The sequence below is a fragment of the Nicotiana sylvestris genome, chromosome 12 (genome assembly GCF_000393655.2).
Source record: "Nicotiana sylvestris chromosome 12, ASM39365v2, whole genome shotgun sequence".
Lineage (NCBI taxonomy): Eukaryota > Viridiplantae > Streptophyta > Magnoliopsida > Solanales > Solanaceae > Nicotiana > Nicotiana sylvestris.
In genome coordinates, this window is record NC_091068.1 from 131377452 (window position 1) to 131397558 (window position 20107).

The window sequence follows — 20107 nt, forward strand, 5'->3', positions numbered from 1 at the left end:
ACTTTATATGTCTTATAATCACGGTATGTGATACCTTGTCTGGAAATGTGGGATGTAACATCTTATTTCCAAGCTTTCATCAATTTACTTATAGCATATTTTTAAGTACGAAAACATGGGGTGTAACATTTTTCATCCATTGTTTCTAACTCATATGCACCCTTTCCTACAATACCTCGAATCTTGTAAGGTCCTTCCCAGTTTGGGCTCAAACTTCCTGTATTGGCTGCTTTCGTTGATTGAAAAACTTTTTTGAGTACGAATTCCCCAATCTTGAAGTACCTAAGATGATCTTTCCGATTGTAATATCGCTCAATGATTTGCTTCTGTGATGCCATCCTTATCAAGGTTGTTTCTCTCCTTTCTTAAAGCAAATCGAGATTTATTCGCATCTCTTCCTTATTTGACTCTTCGGTTGCTTGGGTGTATTTCGTACTTGGTTCACCTATTTCAACTAGAATTAAGGCTTCAGCACCATACACAAGTAAGAACGGAGTCTCTCTCGTACCTGTTTTTGCTATCGTGCGGTAAGCCCATAAGACTCTTGGTAACACTTCTGGCCATTTTCCTTTTGACTCCTTTAATCTTTTCTTTAGGTTATTAATAACAACCTTGTTTATTGATTCTGCTTGTCCATTGGCCATAGGATGATAAGGTGTTGAAGTTATCCTTTTAATTTGCCAACTCTAAAAGAATTCTGTGATTTTTGCACCTATGAATTGGGGGCCGTTATCACACACGATTTCTTTTGGAACTCCAAATTGGCATATGATGTTTCGCCAAATAAAGTCCCTGACTTCTTTTTCCTGTACCTGTTTGAAGGCACCTGCTTCTACCCACTTGGTAAAATAGTTAGTTAGTACTAGTAAAAATCGTACCTTTTCTTTGGCTTGCAGTAGTGGACCCGCGATATCCATCCCCCACTTCATGAAAGGCCATGGTGCAATAACCGGATGTAATAACTCTGATGGGCAATGCATGTTATTACCATATCGTTGGCATTTGTCATATTTGACCACATAGCTTTCCGCATCTTCTTCTATTTTAGGCCAATAATACCCTGCTCTAATTAGAGTTTTTACCAAGGATCTTCCTCCTGTGTGATTTCCACAGTGTCCCTCATGTACTTCTCTGATCACATACTCTGTTTGAGAAGGTCCAAGACATCTTGGTAAAGGTCCATCGAACATCTTTCGATATAAGTTGCCTCGATCCAAACAATAATGGGCAGCTTTTCGTCGAAATGTCTGAGCCTTTTTCTTATCTTCTGGTAGGATCCCATACTTCAAAAAATTGACAATCTCGTTTCTCCAATCCCAAGTTAAGTTATTTAAATTTACCTCGTTTTTAGCTTGATCGAATGCCGAATAAAACAAATATATTACGGAAGCATTTTCTTCATTTGTCACTTCTGCAGCGGATGCAAGATTAGCCAATGCATCTGCTTCCACATTTTCTTCTTATTTGTATGATTTTTCAAGATTGGAATTGCCTGATCAATCTTGTGCCTTTTCCAAATATTGTTGCATCCTCGCCTCTCTAGCTATATAAGTCCCATGCATTTGATTAACTACAAGCTGCGAGTCACTTTTGATTACAACATGTTCTATTCTGAGTTCTCATGCTAATTCTAGACCTGCAATTACAGCTTCATATTCTACTTCATTGTTAGTAATGGGATGGCACTTTATGGCTTGACTTATAGTTTCTCCCGAAGGTGGGATAAGAACAATGTCTAAACCTGCTCCTTTAACATTTGAGGAGCCATAAGTAAATAGGGTCCAAGTGCCTGGATTAGACCCGTTGAATACCTGCAGTTCCTTTTCTGCTTCTTTTACTATCCCTGGGGCTGAAGTCTGCCACGAAATCTACTAAAACTTGTGATTTTATCGCAGTTCTAGATTGATATATGATATCATATTCACTTAGTTCTATAGCCCACTTGGCTAATCTACTTGATAATTCTTGCTTATGAAATATATTTCGTAAAGGGTAAGCGGTCACCACAGAGATAGGGTGACATTGAAAATAAGACCTCAACTTTCTAGATGTCATTATTAGCTAAAGCAAGTTTTTCTAAATGAGGATATCGAGTTTCAACATATAATAAGTACTTGCTAACATAATAAATTGGAGATTGTTTACCTTTTTCTTCCCGGACTAATATTGCGCTTACTGCCACTTCTGAAACAGCGAGATAGATGAGTAGCCTTTCTCTGTCCTTTGGTTTAGCCAGCAATGGTGGGTTTGACAAGTATGCTTTTAGATTTTTGAGTGCTTGTTGGCATTCCTCAGTCCACTCAAATTGGCTTTATTTTTTCACTACTGAAAAGAACTTAAAACTTTTCTCCGAAGATTTAAAAATAATCCTCCCTAATGTCGATATCCTATTGTCAACCTCTGCACCTCTTTTTTGCTCGTGAGTATATCCGGTATCTCTTCGATGGCTTTAATCGGTGCTGGATTTACTTCAATTCCTCGGTTAGAAACAAGGAAACCTAAAAACTTACCTGAAGACACGCCAAATGCACACTTCTCAGGATTTAACTTCATATTGAATTTGCAAAAATTCAGAAATATATCTGACAAATGTTGGATATAATCCCCCGCCTGTTGTGACTTGACTAGCATATCATCAATAAAAACCTCCATGGGTTTTCCCAGATTTTCTTGAAACATTTTCGTTACTAACCTCTGGTATGTGGCTCCAGCATTCTTTAGGACGAAAGGCATGACTTTATAACAGTAAGTCCCCCTGTCTATAATAAAAGAAGTTTTTTCCTCATCTGAAGAGTCCATTTGTATTTGAATATATCCTGAATAGACATCTAAAAAACTCAACAATTTGTGTCCTGCAGTAGCATAAATTAGTTGATCTATGTGTGGTAAAGTGTAAGGCCCCATAAAGTTCTTCCTAAAAACCGGGATATCATGGTGCCAAGCTAGGATTATGTGTTAGAGATTTATGAAATTCTTCACTCGTCACGGTTCAAACCTTTTGGATTGAATTGTGCATTAAAAAGTTAAAGGAAAATGTTCGCAGAGGTATGCATTTCTGCGGCCCATTATGCGGCCGCATAATCACTCTGTGGGCCGCATATTTTCCGCAAAGTGAGGCAGCTTTTGGCCAATATTAAGGTCATTTTTAAGGCCCATTATGTGATCGCATATTCACTTTGCGGGTCGCACATTGGTCGCATCGTTCTTAGACTTTTGCGAAGGGAGGTTCTACGGCGCATTACACGACCGCAGAACCGGTCTGCGGATTGCATAATGGTCGCAGACCGAAGCAAAGAGATCAGGACCTGAGAGCCACTTTTCGCAGTCACTTTGCGGACCGCATAACTGTTATAGATCCGAGTCGGGGCCCCAGATTTCTAATTTTTAAACATGATCCCTTGTCGTTATAACTTATACAATGGCTCATTTTAAGCCTATTTCCTAATACTTTTAGAGTGAGAAAGAGGGTCTAAGAGAGAGGAAATATCCTTCACCAGAATTGATCTACAAAATTCATGTTTAAACTTTGAAGATATTCAAGTGAGGCACCTAAATCTCCATCATAAGAGGTACGACTTCATCACCCCAGCTCTTAATTCCAAACATAGCTAAAATGGTCCAGTAGTGAGATAATTCATGGGGATGAGGGTAATTACATTGCATGCATATATTCTTAGAATATGTAGGGGAATTGTAGAACAAAGATAGAGAAATGTGGTAAATGGATTGGTATAATCTTCCATAAAAGGACTATAAGACCTTAATGAACACATGATAATTGATAAAATACTCAAGTGAGCTAAGATTATGATCATTTTCCTTATTATGAATTCAATTGTGCTACAATGCTAAAATAGATTGAAGTTGTGAACATTCCGGAACATTGTAGGAATTAAGGGAAAGCTCAATTAAGGTATGTATGGCTAAACCTTCTTCTTCTTAGAATTGAACTCCTGATGTACGTGTAAGTGGTGTAAGTCCCTAAATTCATACTAGAATTGTTGCCCTAAAGTGTTGCGTTCAAAGATTTATGCTCAATGATTGTTCTAAATGTTCATCATGCTATTTAGAATGTGTTTAAATGTGGAATATATGTGTTGAGAAAGTTCAAGAATTCATGTCAAGAATCGAATAAATCTTGCTATGTTATTTGTATGAAAAGCCTCCTTATGATTAAGATTTTCCATGCCTTCCCCATGTGTATGTAATGCCTTACATAATAGGCTTTATTGATGTGGATGATAATGTTATTTAAATGTATAAAAAGGGAAACTTGAATTGTAAGATACGTCCAAGTACCAAAAACGATTTAATAAATGAGGTTGCTCGTGCCATGTAATAAAAGATGGGAAGGAAATGTGAATTGAGATGAACGATTGAATGGTTGATGTCTCAAGTGAGATGGCCTAGCCAATCGGGCCGTGATCGGGCACCATACCGCACATATGGTGGTAATTGTACTGGATTGATTGATTGAAATTGTGGAAATAGTTGATGTCTCAAATGAGATGACCTAGCCGGTCAGGTCGAGATAGGACTATGTGCAGGAACATAGTGGTATTGTGGATTGTGGCACATGGCATTGAGATTATCAAACTTAAATAATGGAAACTTAATCGGAAATTGTGTGATCCTTACTTGATGTTTTCGTATGTGTTTGAAGCTCTTGTTGTATATCATGACTGCTTCCCCTTTATTTTATTGTTCGTTCTATTAAGATTGGTGTTTTGCTTTACATACTAGTACTATTTGACAGTACTAACGTCCCTTTTGCCGGGGGTGCTATATCTTTAAATGGATGTAGGTGGTTCCGTAGTAGATAATGTTGATTGCAATTAGTGGCACATCCTCTTTCCAGCTGACTTGGTGAGCCCCACAATATTTCGGGGACCTATATCTTTTGTATCTTATGTTCACCTTCTTAACATATTTTTAGGTATAGCCGGGGCCTTGTTGCCAATACTTTTGTAGCAATTTCTTTTGTATACACTTAGAAGTTCCGTAGACATTTATGTGGGTTGTATAAGGGTGTTGGGAAGGTCAATGAATTATGTTATGCTTTGAATCTGCCACTGAATTGATACTTCTAGAAGCCTATCGATCACCACAGATTTGTCTAATTCCCCATTGTAAAGGGAACTTAATAACTTCATGTAAAGTAGACGGAACAATATCCATCTCGTGAATCCACGGTCTGCCGAGGATCATATTGTACGCCATGTCCATATTTATTACTTGAAATTTCGTATCTTTGACTACTCCTTCTGCGAATGCGGTGAGCATTATCTCCCCTTTTGTAACAACCCTTGAATTGTTAAATCCAGATAAGGTGCGTGCTTTGAGTACCAATTTGTCATTAGCTTGCATCTCATTTACCACTCTTAAAAGAATGATATTTACAGAGCAATGCATCACTGTGTGGGATCAACATGCCATCTGCATCTGCATCTGCATCATCAAATGTTATATTGTCTTCTTCCAAAACTTGGCGAACTCGCTTTTCGTAGGTGACTGTGACTTTTAACACCTTTTTTGCATCCATATATGCCACACCATTGACTTCCTCCCCTCCGCTTATGACATTAACCGTTCTTTTCGGTGATGAAAGTTTTGGTGGCTCCTGTCTATTCTTCATATATGCTTGCTTTCCCTTCTCACTAAACAAATCGGTTAAGTAACCTTGTTTTAGCAAGTGCTCTACTTCACCTTGTAACAATCTGCACTCTGCTGTTTTATGAACGTAATCATTATGAAACTCGTATCAGAAATCTGGGTTTCTTCTGTTGGGGTTCGATCTCATTTCTTTTGGCCACCGCACCTTATCTCCCATGCTTCTTAAAACAGCTACCAACTCAGATGTGCTAACATTGAAACTGCAACCATCAATCTTCACTTTTGTACTTCTGTCGTTGTCCCGTGTGTCTCGCTTCTTTCCAAACTTGGATGACGGACCCGCATCTCTGTCCCTTGATCTGGAACCATACCTCGGGTTTTCATATTTAGAACGTGCATCCCTTCCTGCTGGTCCCATGTAAGGTTCATACTTGTTCTTACCGGACCTTTTTTCAGTTTTTGATCGCCTCGAACTTACTCTTTCATCTCCCCGTGACTGAGTGATAGTATCTTCTTCTATTCGCGGCTTCGTATTATACCTATTGTAAACATCATTCCAAGTTGTTGCAGGGAATTCTTGTAAACTTTCTTTTGAGTCTCATTGTGGCTTCTGAGCTTTTTTCATTCAGGTTACTTGCAAATACCATAGCCTCCCAATTATCAGGTACATGTGGTAACATCATCCTTTCACGCTGGAATCTATCCATGATTTTTTTGAGTAGCTCTGTATCTCCTTGGTACAGTTGGTAATCTGTTAACGAAAGCTTGAAGAGCATTGTTCACGTGTTTTGCAATTAGTTGCTTCAGTGCATCATCAGCAATTTGATCTTCCCCTTGTTGGTTCTTCACATGTGACATTTATCTGTCAGGTGACCCTTCTCGGGAGTATTGAGAAGAATTTTTGGGTGAAGGGATTCGAGTTCCATCCTCTTGTTGATTCTGTTGGTTCAGTTGGTTTTGCTGTTTTTGTTGATTTTGTTGGTTGTTGTCGTTAGCGGTCGACATGATTTTTTGTCATAAATAATGAATTTGGATAGTGGAAAGATTATCAGTTTTTCGATAATGGAACAAATTTGTTTAACAAAAATTGTGTACTTCGGTCAAAGCTTATTTTTAGAAGTACTCGGGCTACTGATAATCAAGAAATTCTTTATTTTCTCAAGAAAGAAAATGAAATAGCAAGATAATCAATAGAAAGCAAAAGAAAATAATTGTATTTCAATAATAATCAGAACGTATCCTTACAAGTGAAATCCCCTTCCCTTATATAGGAATCTATAAGTACAACGTCTCTTCCCTTTTATGACTGAATCATTATGAATATTAATGACATTAATGAAACGTTATAATTGATAATCGTAACTGTTTACGAAGATTCTGTAACGTCTATGATCATTAATGTATATTAACTGGTGATTCATGAATCTTCCTTCTTTACTGTGCTCATAATGTGCTCTCTAATCCAAATTCACGAAGAAATACCTCATAATGTGCTCTCTAAACCAAATTCCAATAGTAGATAGTATTGTCATTAGAAGAAAAGTAAAAGAGGAGGTATTTATTTGAGGAGAAAAAAAAGAAGACTGTAATGAATACATAGTTGTATTTGCATTTGCTTTCGATCTAGATTAATTGAACTTATTGTAAAAATGCACGATACTTAAAAGAGTACAATAACAATAGTAATTGAAGAAATATATATACGTGGATTATATATTTTGTACAAACATGTTACATCATAAAAAGATTGAAATCATTTAATGAAAAGATCTTTTTTTCAAGGAGTAAATGGTCACTTATATTTTAAAGGACATTTCTATAAATCAACTTTGAAGGTAGGATCTTCCTACTTTTATTATGGAACTTTTAGTACTCCATAATATGTGATATATGATATATGATATAGACAGATAGGTTAAAACTCATTTATAAGTCAAATTATGACAATGGGTCCACATCACTTATTGTGTGTTATGAGACTGCATATTATTATTCTCTCCGTTCATTTTTACTTGACATGTTTTTATTTTTCACGCCTATTAAAAAATAATAAATGAAGTGCATAATTTACCATGATATCATATTAATTGATGTATATTTTATTGAATTTGAAAAAATGATTTGAAATGAGTAATAAATACTGTGGGTATAACAGGAAAAAAAAATTGTCTTCTCTTAATATGAGTAAAGTGACAAGTAAAAATGAAAATTTATTTTTAGTCTACTTATCAAGTAAAAGTGAACGGAGGGACAGATTCGCTGAGATTTTGCACTTCATTGCTGGCTGTAATTTAATGTTTAATGATTAATCATGGTTGGACAGTTCATTAAAGTCTTCGTCGTCATTCTATTGATATCAGGTGTTTAAATTATTACAATTAATTAACAACTGGTTTATTGATTTCATTAGATGGCAATAATAAATACTAAAAGTCTGGCAAAATGCCTTTATCTCGAATGCTACTTTCACTTATTTTATTAAAAAATTTGGAGACATTTGCAAATCTTATTAGTATTATAATCTGTTTTGGAAGTAAAGCATATACTATTTACTTGTGAATTATTTTCTCTGATATTGGGATTATATATTAGGCCAAAAGAAAGCCTAGAAAAGTACAGAAGTACCAACAAATACACCTCTTTTGCTTGCTAATGGAGTTTCAGTTTCCATTCAACTTAACTTTCTTATTCCTTTTCCTATCATTCCTCTTTCTAGTACTAAGTAAATGGAAAAAATCAAAAAACTTAAGCAAGAAACTGCCTCCAGGTCCATGGAAATTGCCTATTTTAGGAAGTGTCCATCACTTGGCATTAGAAGGTGGACTTCCCCACCATGCACTTGCAAACTTGGCCAAAAAATATAGACCTGATCTTATGCACCTCCAACTAGGTGAAATTTCTACGGTCGTGGTTTCTTCTCTCGACATGGCGCGAGAGGTACTAAAAACTCATGACCTCGCTTTTGCATGGAAGCCTAAACTATCGTCCCTCGAGATAATTTGTTACAAGAGTACATCCATAGCATTTAGTCCTTACGGTGATTACTAGAGACAAATGCGTAAAGTTTGTGTCTTGGAACTTCTCTCTGCAAAGAGCGTTCGCTCCTTTAGTTCTATTAGGCGCGACGAGGCTTCTCGTCTAGTGCAACATATCCAGTCATCCACACCGAACGAGCCAATAAACACTACCAAAAGGATATGATGGTATGACAGCTCCATCACCTGCAAAGCAGCATTTCGAGAATTGTTGAAAGACCAGGAAAAATTCAAATTCATTGAAATACTAAAGGAAGTGTTAGCCTTAGCAGGTGGCTTTAGTGTGGCTGAGATATTCCCTTCAATCAAGATGTTTCATTTGCTAAGTGGAATGAGGGGTAGAATTTTGAGTACTCACAAAAGAGTAGATGCTATTGTTGAGGATGTTATCAATGAGCATAAAAAGAATATTGCAAGTGGTAAAACAGGCAATGGTGCATTAGGGGGTGAAGATCTAGTTGATGTTCTACTAAGACTAAAGGAGAGTGGGGAACTTCAAATCCCAATCACCAATGACAACATTAAAGCAGTTATGATTGTAAGTGTTCTTGCTCACCTAAAACTATTCTTATCAAGAAAATCATGGGTTGTTTAAATTTGGTCTCCCAGTTGTTCATGAATTTTGGTTTTGATCCTTGTAATATTTCGGGACTTTTTCGTATATATACGAGATTTTAAATTTATTTACCCGATTTTGTCTAAGCTTTCCTATTTACAGAACGTACCTGAAGTTTTTTACAAAATATACACAAATCCGGTCAAAATCTATAATCAATCTACAACTTGAAAACAAATTTTTCGTACATAATCAGGTCAAAAACTATAATTTATGTATCATTTATATAAAATTATGTTAATTGTATATATTTTGTATGTCATTTCTACCCCACGTACAAAATATATACAATTTGTTTATGACTTCTTCTTCGAGATTCAATCTGAAACTCCAACCAAAATCACCTCCAAATTCTCTCAAAATTGAAATATAAACTCTAAAAGATATTCCCAATCATTTGCAACAACACCTAATCTAAGCAAATAATAACTTCACCAAATTTGATTTTTAAATTCAAAACTTCGAAACTTTTAATGGCATTTTTTCCACTAACACATGTCAATGGAGGTTCGTCGTAGTATCTGACAACGAATAGCGAATACAATAATATAATAAACAAAATATATGACTAGCAGTATATAATTAAACATTACAAATTAACACAGGTCAGCAGTTATTTAAAGTTCCAGTGATGCTACACAGTTATCAAAACTTAAGCTTCCATCAGCAAGAAAGTTCATATAAAAATGGTACAACAATGCCAAGTACAGAAACATCTGCATCTAGAATTTTAAGTATTAAGAATATTTCTCCAATTTCATTAAATAAGAGACAACTTAAGAAAGAAGAAAAAAAGTATCTTTATATAAGAAACATCGAAACATTATATCCTAAATATCTACGTATGTCGGATTGAGTTGGGTGGAATGGAGGAAGAAGAGGGAGAAAAAGGGGAAGATTAAAGTCTAATACATTATTTTGTATATAATTGGTAAATCATATATCTAACTTCTAATTAAGTTAAAACTTCAATAGTGAGGGTAAATAAGTTTTAAAAGTAGTATAGATAAGTAAAAATCTCTAATATTTTTCTATGATAGTATTATCCGGACCAACTTGTACGCACCTCGACTAATTTCACCAAGTATAGTATCTCCCACCAGCATAGGTACCAGATAACTCGGTCCACCAAAACTTAGACAAATAAGAAAAAATAACTTAATGTTTTTGTTTTCATTGATTTGTACCCGATGCCTCATACTTCTCCATCTACTTCATTTAACCTGACTTAAGACCTTTTAACTTTCAGGAATTACACACAATGACCTTGAAAATGGATGGTCTTGATTTTTGTACCCCGCTTGTCCATGGTCAAACCTTTAAGGTTAAAAGTCAAAAGTGTTGTCATAGGACAAGCACGGTAACACTTATTAAACTTGTAGTTCGGCCCATAGGGCAAGCAGGATCAATAAATCAATAGTTACATTATATCTTATTTGTGCAAATCACCATTTACCTTCAATTAACTAAAATTTATATATGGGTCCTTTCGTATGGAATACTTAGACTAGTTTAGAACTATGTTAGCCTCAAATATGGAGTAACAACATAAATATTATATATATGACTAGTTTTGGGATACGCGCGTTGCGCGTGAATTCTATAGCAATGAATATAAAACATTTAAAATCACGTAAATATTATTAAACTATGTATTTTGAGTTATAAAATAAAATTTTACGAAAAGCACAAATTCTTAAAAATGATGGATATTGATCTTATTTAGACAATATAATAAAGGAAAAAGTATGTCACACAAAAGTATTCTAATGTCATATCATAAATTTGATATATTTGTATATTTGCTTTAGTAACTCAGATAGAGTAAAATAATATGTTGATTTATACTCAAATATCATGCAACAATATATTCATCTTGACCTTAAAAAATAAAGTCGATGTGCTCAGGTACCTAATATAGTAATATAAATGTCATCTTATTACTATTGGAACTCAAATAAAAAAAATACGAAAAAATAAAACAAGACTCCATATTGTTAGATTTAGTTATCGTATTACGAATTTAAGGGTACTTAACCGAATTAATTAATTTACATTTAGAAAAAAAAATGAGTGCCTAAAAAATGCAGGTAGAATATTAATATTTATTATCATTATTATTTTATTCAACATGAAGTGTATCATAATGAAATATTATTCGCAAAAAGTATAAAAATCTATTAACATTTCATATACATTTTGTGTGTAAATATATAGAAAATTACAATAATGTTTAATTAAGATTTTTTTCCATACGTATTTTAATATTTTATTCTGTTAAAAAAATTTATTGTTTACTAATTAAAAGTTATTTGCTGATAATATTTTAGTGATATGATACTTGAGTATTTATTGAATGTTAGTTCACTTAGTTCACGAATGATGTTGTTAGGATATGTTGTCTTTTATCATTTAGATAACTTTTAATTATAATACTAAAATTATAATAGAATTAATAGCATAGAAGGTAAATTTTTAAGATTTTAAATCCTAAGAATTAGAACTTTCTTCCAAAAAGCAAAAGGCTTTATATTTAGTATTTCATGCTACAAAATTCGGTGGAATTTGGTTGCGTTTTCTATATCTTTTTTTGTTATTTTAAATAATTTAAATAAGGAAGAACTTAATTAGTAATGAGAACTTACATAGTTGTCAACATGTATTTCGTGATTAAAGAAATTGATAAAGGGGTATTAATTAAGTAAAAGGAGTTTATATAAGGTAAAATTTTAATTAATTTGTTTTTAAAGTCCTATAGTCAAATAAGGAACATTTAGTAAGCAAAATTTTAGTTGATTTTAAAGTTCTAAATATTAGGAAAACAAACTTTAAGTTAAATGACTATTTTATCTAATGTGAAACTTATTTTAAAGGGTAAAAAGACGAACGATATTTCGTTAAAGACATTCGTGCTTTTAATATAACTAGTCTTAGGATACGCGCGTTGCGCGTGAACCTTGACTCGAGGAATACAAAGTTGATTTTAAAAAATCATACATAATATACATTATAAAACTATGGAGCTGAGATGATTGTTGATTTTATTTAAGTAACTAAATGAAGGAAAAAGCTTTACCCTCTAAAAGTCCTCAAAATCTTAAAATTTTAGTTAATGTCATAAATTAATTATTAATTATTAATTATAATTATGATTTATCCGACATGAAAAGCATTTATGAAGGGTGAGAAGATCATCAGTATTTCGTATTAGGTTTTGTGCTTTTATATTATAGTAGATATGTATATAGATATTGATAGATAAATATATTATACTCGTATATTAAAAAATATTAGAGCAAATGTAGATCCTCAAATCGCATTTCATTAAAATTATGGTAAAACTTAATTAGTTGAACTTAAAGTTTTAAATATTAGATGAATTTTAAATTTTAATATAACTGATTTATATTAATTTATTTGTTGAAGGAATAATTTATTTTTTTAAAGAGTATTGGCCAAGTTCAACTCTGTGCAATAATTAACTTTATATAAATTACTCCATAATTTTTTTAGGTAGTTAGGTACCTTAAATACTTTTATTATTTGTTAGGTTTTATTCTAGAACTTGAAGGGTTGTTTTATGCTTTCAGAATATTCAAAATCAATATATAGTAAATATTCATTTAAATCATTTAAATCGATATTGCATTTTTTAACATCAAATATTATTTTTCAGTAATTTATTACTATATACATTTATATTGATTGGCATGATGCGAATTGTTTAGACTTTTAAGCTTTATTTATGTTAGCTTGTGGCATCAAATATATAGTCATATTTGTAAAGAAAATAAGTATACGTAGTGTTATGTATGTGAGAGGGTTAATTGTTTAGGAAGAAACCTATTCATAATGACAGGCTAACAGTTATTTTACCCAAATCCAAATAAGAGATATACTTATATAATTCGAATTGGGATTTTTACCTATCTATACCATATATCAAAACTTATTACCCTCAATATTTAAGGTTTGTGTTTATTACATTTAAGCATACCAAATTACCATTTCTATACCATAATTCAAATTAGGGATATAATTAAGGGTTCATTTTTATTAGGCATAATTATAGGACTGTATCTTCACGTTATTTGGTTTACCCGCCCCTCTCTCCTCCCACCCCCCCCACACCCCCTACGATTTACCTTCAGTTCCCCACCCCCACGATTTACCTTCAGTTTTTCCTCCATTCTCGTACAATCTCTTCTCACCCACAATTACCATCACTTTCTTCTCCACTTAATTACCTTCAGTTGATAGTATCCCCCACGATTTGAATTCACTTCCATCTTTGTCTTCAACTCCTAAATCATGAAAAAAACCAACACTCCCCAAAAAAATCATCAAAAGCTATATTAGCTGATATTCCAACCTTTGATTTGGGTGTTTTAACACCAAAATCACCACCAAAAAACCCACAAACGACGCATGCAAGTGAACAAACTTCTGGTATTTCATCTCCTAGACAAATTCGTGCGGAAATGAGAAGCAAGCATTTGCACGATGTTGATGTTGGTGGAGTTGATAAACTAGTCGACAATCAACTGAAACGCAAGGGGAAAGAGTTGAGTGTAGATGACGATTTTGTAGATGATTCTCCCAAAGTTCAATCTGTGAAAAAACACAAGGTATCTCCTTCTTCATCAAAACCAAAGAAAAAGAAACCCTCAAAAAAAGTACCAAAATTGGTTAAGGAAAAAATTTCAATAAAGGTAAACACTATTTATGTTTCCTCACTGTTTTGTAGTTTGATTTTGGTTGTAAAAATCTGTTGTTCAAGTGTTAATTTAGTGTTCAAGTGTTTTTTGGCCAAATGTGGTATTGTCCTAATTTTGTAGATTATTTTTCACAATTTTGTAGGTTTAATGGAACTGTGATTATTAGACAGTGTATACTGTAGTTAGTTTGTAGTTGATTTGTAGTCTGATCGTTAAATTGTAGAGATGGTATTTTTCATTGCAACCTGTATTGCTGCTACATTTAACTTCATTCTAAATACAATTTATCTACATGTTGTGAGTTAATTGAAGTAACTGTTACATTCTGTAGATAATGTTTACAAGTGCATTGTTCTTCTTTGATTGTTCAAGTGTATTTTGGTAAAATGTGGTGTTGTCCTAATTTTGTAGATTCTTTGTCTCAATTTTGTAGTCTAATTGGAACTGTGACTCTTAGACAGTGTATAAATGTAGTTAGTTTGTAGTTGATGTGTAGTCTGATGGTTAAATTGTAGATATGATATTTTTTATTGTAACCTGTATAGCTCATATATTTAACTTCATTCTAACTACAGTTAATCTACATTTATGTGAGATACTTGAAGTAATTGTTACATCCTGTAGATTCTTTGTCTCAATTTTATAGTTTAATTGGAACTGTGACTCTTAGACAGTGTATAAATGTAGTTAGTTTGTAGTTGATGTGTAGTCTGATGGTTAAATTGTAGATATGTTATTTTTTATTGTAGCCTGTATAACTCATATATTTAACTTCATTCCAACTACAGTTAATCTACATTTATGTGAGATACTTGAAGTAACTGTTTTGTAGATTCTTTGTCTCAATTTTGTAGTTTAATTGGAACTGTGACTCTTAGACAGTGTATAAATGTAGTTAGTTTGTAGTTGATGTGTAGTCTGATGGTTAAATTGTAGATATGTTATTTTTTATTGTAGCCTGTATAGCTCATATATTTAACTTCATTCTAACTACAGTTAATCTACATTTATGTGACATACTTGAAGTAACTGTTACATCCTGTAGATAATGTTTACACGTGCATTGTTCTTCTGTTATTGTTTTGTAGTTATAGGTGTGGGTAGGCTATTCTTCTTCTAGTTATGTTTTGTATTTGTCATGTAGTTATATGTAGATTATTGTTTCCTTTTTATGCAAACTACTAATGTTCATTAATTTTATATTTTCTACAGAATGGACCTTACTTTGCACAACAAAATGTTGATTATGGTGTGCGTAGATTCCACAGTTTGTGTGATCCTAGCATACCTAGCCAGATACAAGTTTTACTCTCTCCGAATGCTTTAAGGGTTTTTAGAAAAACTTGTTTTGGTTACTTATTAGGTCTCCCCAAAATCTGTATGCAAAACCAAACACTTCATCTTCTGATGAAGTATGAATTGACAAAGTCTACTGACTCATATTTTTCAGTACTATTTAAGGGTGAAAAATTGAAATTTTTCCTTGAGAGAATTTGGGTTGATAACTGGTCTTAATTGTGTGAATAAGTTTTCAGACTATGGTTACACTTCCACCTATGTTAGCCCTTTAATGAATACATATTTTCCGAACAAAGAAAGGGTTGAGAAATGGCATTTGAAAAAAGTAGTGACTAATAAAGCATGGGCAAACGATGTGGATGCGGTGAAGTTGTGCATTCTTTATATGTTGGAATTTTTTGTTTGTCCTTCTGATAAAGACCATGTGACTTTCATAGACAAGTTTATGTTCTTTCTAATAGAGTCTGGTAATTTTGAGTCATACCCATGGGGTATCAAATCCTTCAAGCAGGTTATTGAATCTGTCCGACATCGTCTTAATCCCCATGTACATTCTTATCTGATACGGGGATGCTCATTAGCCTTGCAAGTGTGGCTATATGAGTGTTGCTCGTCCGTCAGCACCGAGCTTGCTACGAGATGTTCTGAATCTATACCTCGCATTTTAAGATGGTCAGCTACAAAGGGGCAGATTTGGTTAACTGCAATTGAAGAGAAGATGATCAAGCCTGAGTGGATCAAGGTATTTTTTCCACTTTTGTATGATGCTACAATTACATTCATAATAACTACATTGAATCTACATTTTTTTGTCACTTGAATTAACTGTTATTTTCATCATTCAGTTCACAAACATGATTGAATCTGGAGAAGAGCTTGGAGTGCTTAATCTGCCAGACAAGATTCAATATGAAGATGAACATGGTGCTCAACCATCACATGTTCCAACTGCTGCTTCTCCATCATTTGAACCCAAATATACAGATTGTCAAGAGGACATTGAATCTGTCAGTAGCAAGCTCATGAAGTTGGAAAAGGGGATTGTGCAGGTATTATGAATAACTACAATATATTGACATAATTTGCTACATTTTGACTTCATTACATAACAATTATAGTATGTTATACATTGTAGTTAATTTGTGGTATAAATCTATAACAATTATAGTTTGTTGAATTGTAGTGTAACTGTAGCAGTTAGAATAAGATTACCAACTAATTATATATTTAATTTTTAGGTTGATGTAAAGTTAGATGCCTATAGGAAGGATGTTTTTGAGGAACTCTCAAGCCTTCGAGAGTTCATAGATCAATCTTTGAAGGGTGTTATGAATGTGATAAACAAGAGGTTTGATTTGGACGAGTCAAAGGTAAGAATTTACATATAATTTTGTACTAAGACTAATTAAGACATATGAATAAAGTAGTCTCAAATATTCCCCAAAATTGTAGTTTGCTGGTAGTTCAACAAAAAATAATTACCAACATCAAGGAGAGAACAACCAGCAATTCCAGTTCAATGCTGGTGATCAACTGCATGGAAGCACAAGCAATACAGGTATCTACAAAATTCCTGCATACATATCTACAAATTTCAAGACAGCATTATTAAATTATACTAATCATTTTTTTACTATGTGTTGCAGCTACAATTTCTCCAGAACATTTTCAACCACATGTTGACTTATATCCTGACTTCCAAGAAGCAGCTGAGGCATATAAAGCAGGTACAGAACCATTCCTTCATTACAATAAGGTTTTTATGCAAAATTTTAATAATTTACACCTTAACTACATATTCCTACATATATCTACAATTCTCATTCCCAATTATTCATTCAAGCTGATGTTTCACCAGAACATCTACAAGGAAATATTGAGGAAGAACCAGTAATTGATGAAGTGGCTGAGCCACAACAAGCAGGTAATATATTCTCTATATTCTCTATAACTCCATAATACTGTTCATATCTACATAGATCTACACTTATCTACAGAAGGTGAAGTTCCACAGTCGCCAATTCACGGTGTGACTGTGACTGAAGTTGTTCCTGAAGGCATTGATAAAAAAGTTGTTCCTGAAGGCATTGAAAACAAAGGTTTGACATTGGATGACTTTGAGCTGCCAGAAAACTTATCACAGTTGGTCATGTATGGCGAGCCCATACGAGATGAATCAACCCCTGTTCATCCCGGTAGAACAAGGCAACCGGGAAAACATGCACGATCACCTTTCACATCTTTGTATAGTTCTGGAGGCAGCACATCTGTTGGACCTAAATTTTTTTACCTCAAGCACCCCTTCACAAGTGTCATAGGTGAAAATGTAGATCCTGAATTGACAGAAAGGTTCACCAACTGGTTATACATTCGTAGTGATAAAGTATCTAGGAGGTATGAATGCTTCATTTTACACTGTCTGTTCACCATTTTTATACTTTAAAATTGTAATTCATTTTGTAAATTTTTTGTATTTGATCATCTTTTTTTTGTTATTACAGGAGGAAATATTACTTTTCCAAGAAGGATAACCAAATCAAGCCTTGGTTGGATTTTGGTTGTGAAAAGATTGATAAGAAGGACTGGTTTTATGACCTTGCTCACCCCGGACAAGTCATCAATAACACAGTAAGTATAAAGAACATAATCATTCACAATATCTGTTTTGTCTTCAGCTGTGTAGTGTAATTGTAGTTTATTTTTCAGCTATGATGTGTAATTGTAGTAATATTGTAGACAACATATATATGTTACTATATTTATGTCTCAGCTGTGAAATTTTGCTTTTTATGGACCTTATGTATCATATGTGATGATGATTGTATGTACAAACTGGAATTTTGGTATTTTTGACTGACTTGGAATCTCCGTGTACCACAACTGTAGTTACCTTGTAGTAATATTGTAGAGCTTGTGATTGTGCCTATTAATATTAACTGTAGGTTGAACTTGCTAATTTTTTGGGAGCTTAAGTTAGGTGGTATGTTTCATTTGTTCCTCTGTATAGTGAATAAATGTAGACAGTGCATAAATATAGTTAATGTGTAGTTGTTTTGTAGTCTGATGGGTCAATTGTACATATAGTACTTGTTCACTATGGTTCATACAAACTACAATTAAATTACATTTTGTGAGGAACTTGGACTAACTGTTATATTTCTGTAGTTATAGTGTAGCTAATTTGCAGCAATCTGTTAGAGTTTTTAATAAATTCAAATTGTAGTTAATCTGTAGCTGTCTTGTAGACAAGTGTGGTTACACCGTACCTTATTGTATATGTTTATTCTATTTTGGCAGCACATTGATGTTATTATGTATTATCTGCGAAAAAGAGGCAAATATGGCCCCAACAATAATACTAGGTTCACAACCACGGATTGCTTGTTCAAGACAAAGATTGAAAGAATCTATGACAAGTTCATAAGTTCTCCACCGGAACAAAGGTATTCGGTTGTTAAACCCGAGGATGATGTTGGAGAATATATTCTTGGGTACAGAATTCTTGCTAATGTTGCCTGGGATCTTGTTGACTATGTGCTCATGCCTGTGAACCTTGTAGAGAACTTCCATTGGTTGTTGCTAGTTTTTGACATAAAGGACAGACAACTTTATGTTTATGATTCCATGGTGAGAGCAAACCGTCATAAAACAGTAGAGACATTGGTTGACAAGTTTTCAATCATTATCCCTCTTTATTTGTCATGCACTGGTTTCTATGGTAAACGTAAAGACATTAACTTCAAGAGCACAAAGGCATACATCGAAAAACCAGTTACGTACCCTCTCGACATACAATGGATGGTTGCTGAGATTCCACAACAAAAGGAAGTCTCAGTGTAAAAGAATAATCTCCTTTTCTATATGTTTAATTTTTTTATTTTAATCATTTGTTATATAATGAAAAATTCTCATCTTATGCAGCGATTGTGGTGTATTTGTGGCTGTATTTACGGAGTATGTTAGCCTTGGAGATTTGGCAATCCCAAAGGAAGATCTTTCTTATATTGACCAACACCGTAGATGCTATGGAGCTCTACTGTGGGACTATGCAACAAAGAAGCAAGAAGATGGGTCAATCAGTGAGAGTGAGGTTACTGGCAGGCTAGCAAGGAGGAAGGGTGCTCTGGCAAAAAACGAGAGGACTAGAGTGCAACGAAAGAAGAAATAGACTATTGTGTTCCTAGTTTGGTCTGTGAAATTTGGTAGTTGAATTGGAAAACAATGTAGGAAATATGTCGTTTTGGTTTTCTACAACACTTTTTGTTGATTACATTATACTCGAGTACTCTGATTACATTTTTACAGCAACAGCTTTGTCTTACAATTTGACTTTAATCTTCAAGTTATTTTTATAAATACCTTCAAGTGCCAAGTAATATCTGTATATAACTGTCATTTGTTACACAACAGAAAGATAAAATAAATACAGGAATCATATAAATAATTTAGCCATTTTTTATCAACAAGGTTTATCAAAAAAATTCAATTTATCTACATTTAAACTACGTCAAACTACATTTTAACTACAACTCCTCTACATATGAATAACAGGACTACAGTTCTAACACAGTTAAACTACATATTCACTACAATCTGGATACAATTTACGTTGAATGCATTCTTTATTAATATCAGTTTTTTTGTATACAGTAAATATTAAAGTTTAACTATTCTATAAAAAAAAGACAACTTTAGATGCTTGACAGAATACATAAAAACATAAATAGTGCAGATACACAAATTGATGTTTATACTTCTTATTCATCTTCAAAAACTTAAACAATTAGACAAAAAAATCCGATAATTTGAGCTCACTAACATTTATT

General features: G+C 33.4%; 2 protein-coding genes across 2 annotated transcripts; both read left to right on the top strand.

Annotated features, from left to right (window-relative positions):
- Nucleotides 1-8265: 8265 nt before the first annotated feature.
- Nucleotides 8266-9243, top strand: LOC104222298 (premnaspirodiene oxygenase-like). The gene is made up of 2 exons (XM_070164453.1): nt 8266-8503; nt 8846-9243. Exons 1-2 carry the CDS (start codon nt 8266-8268, stop codon nt 9241-9243), a joined length of 636 nt encoding a protein of 211 aa, XP_070020554.1.
- A 4502-nt stretch (nt 9244-13745) lies between these two features.
- LOC104246224 (uncharacterized) lies at nt 13746-19449 on the top strand. Its single transcript, XM_070164454.1, has 12 exons — nt 13746-13976; nt 15195-15311; nt 15511-16023; nt 16127-16330; nt 16520-16651; nt 16734-16839; nt 16928-17008; nt 17125-17205; nt 17279-17675; nt 17783-17909; nt 18579-19117; nt 19203-19449. Exons 1-12 carry the CDS (start codon nt 13746-13748, stop codon nt 19447-19449), a joined length of 2775 nt encoding a protein of 924 aa, XP_070020555.1.
- The last annotated feature ends 658 nt before the right edge of the window (nt 19450-20107 follow it).

Coding starts and splice junctions, on each gene's coding strand:
- LOC104222298 (XM_070164453.1), top strand. CDS start 8,266: ATGGAGTTTCAGTTTCCATTCAACTTAACTTTCTTATTCCTTTTCCTA. Junction 8,504..8,845: donor TCTTATGCACCTCCAACTAG/GTGAAATTTCTA, acceptor CCTGCAAAGCAG/CATTTCGAGAATTGTTGAAA.
- LOC104246224 (XM_070164454.1), top strand. CDS start 13,746: ATGAGAAGCAAGCATTTGCACGATGTTGATGTTGGTGGAGTTGATAAA. Junction 16,840..16,927: donor TGGAAGCACAAGCAATACAG/GTATCTACAAAA, acceptor TATGTGTTGCAG/CTACAATTTCTCCAGAACAT. Junction 17,910..18,578: donor GACAAGTCATCAATAACACA/GTAAGTATAAAG, acceptor CTATTTTGGCAG/CACATTGATGTTATTATGTA.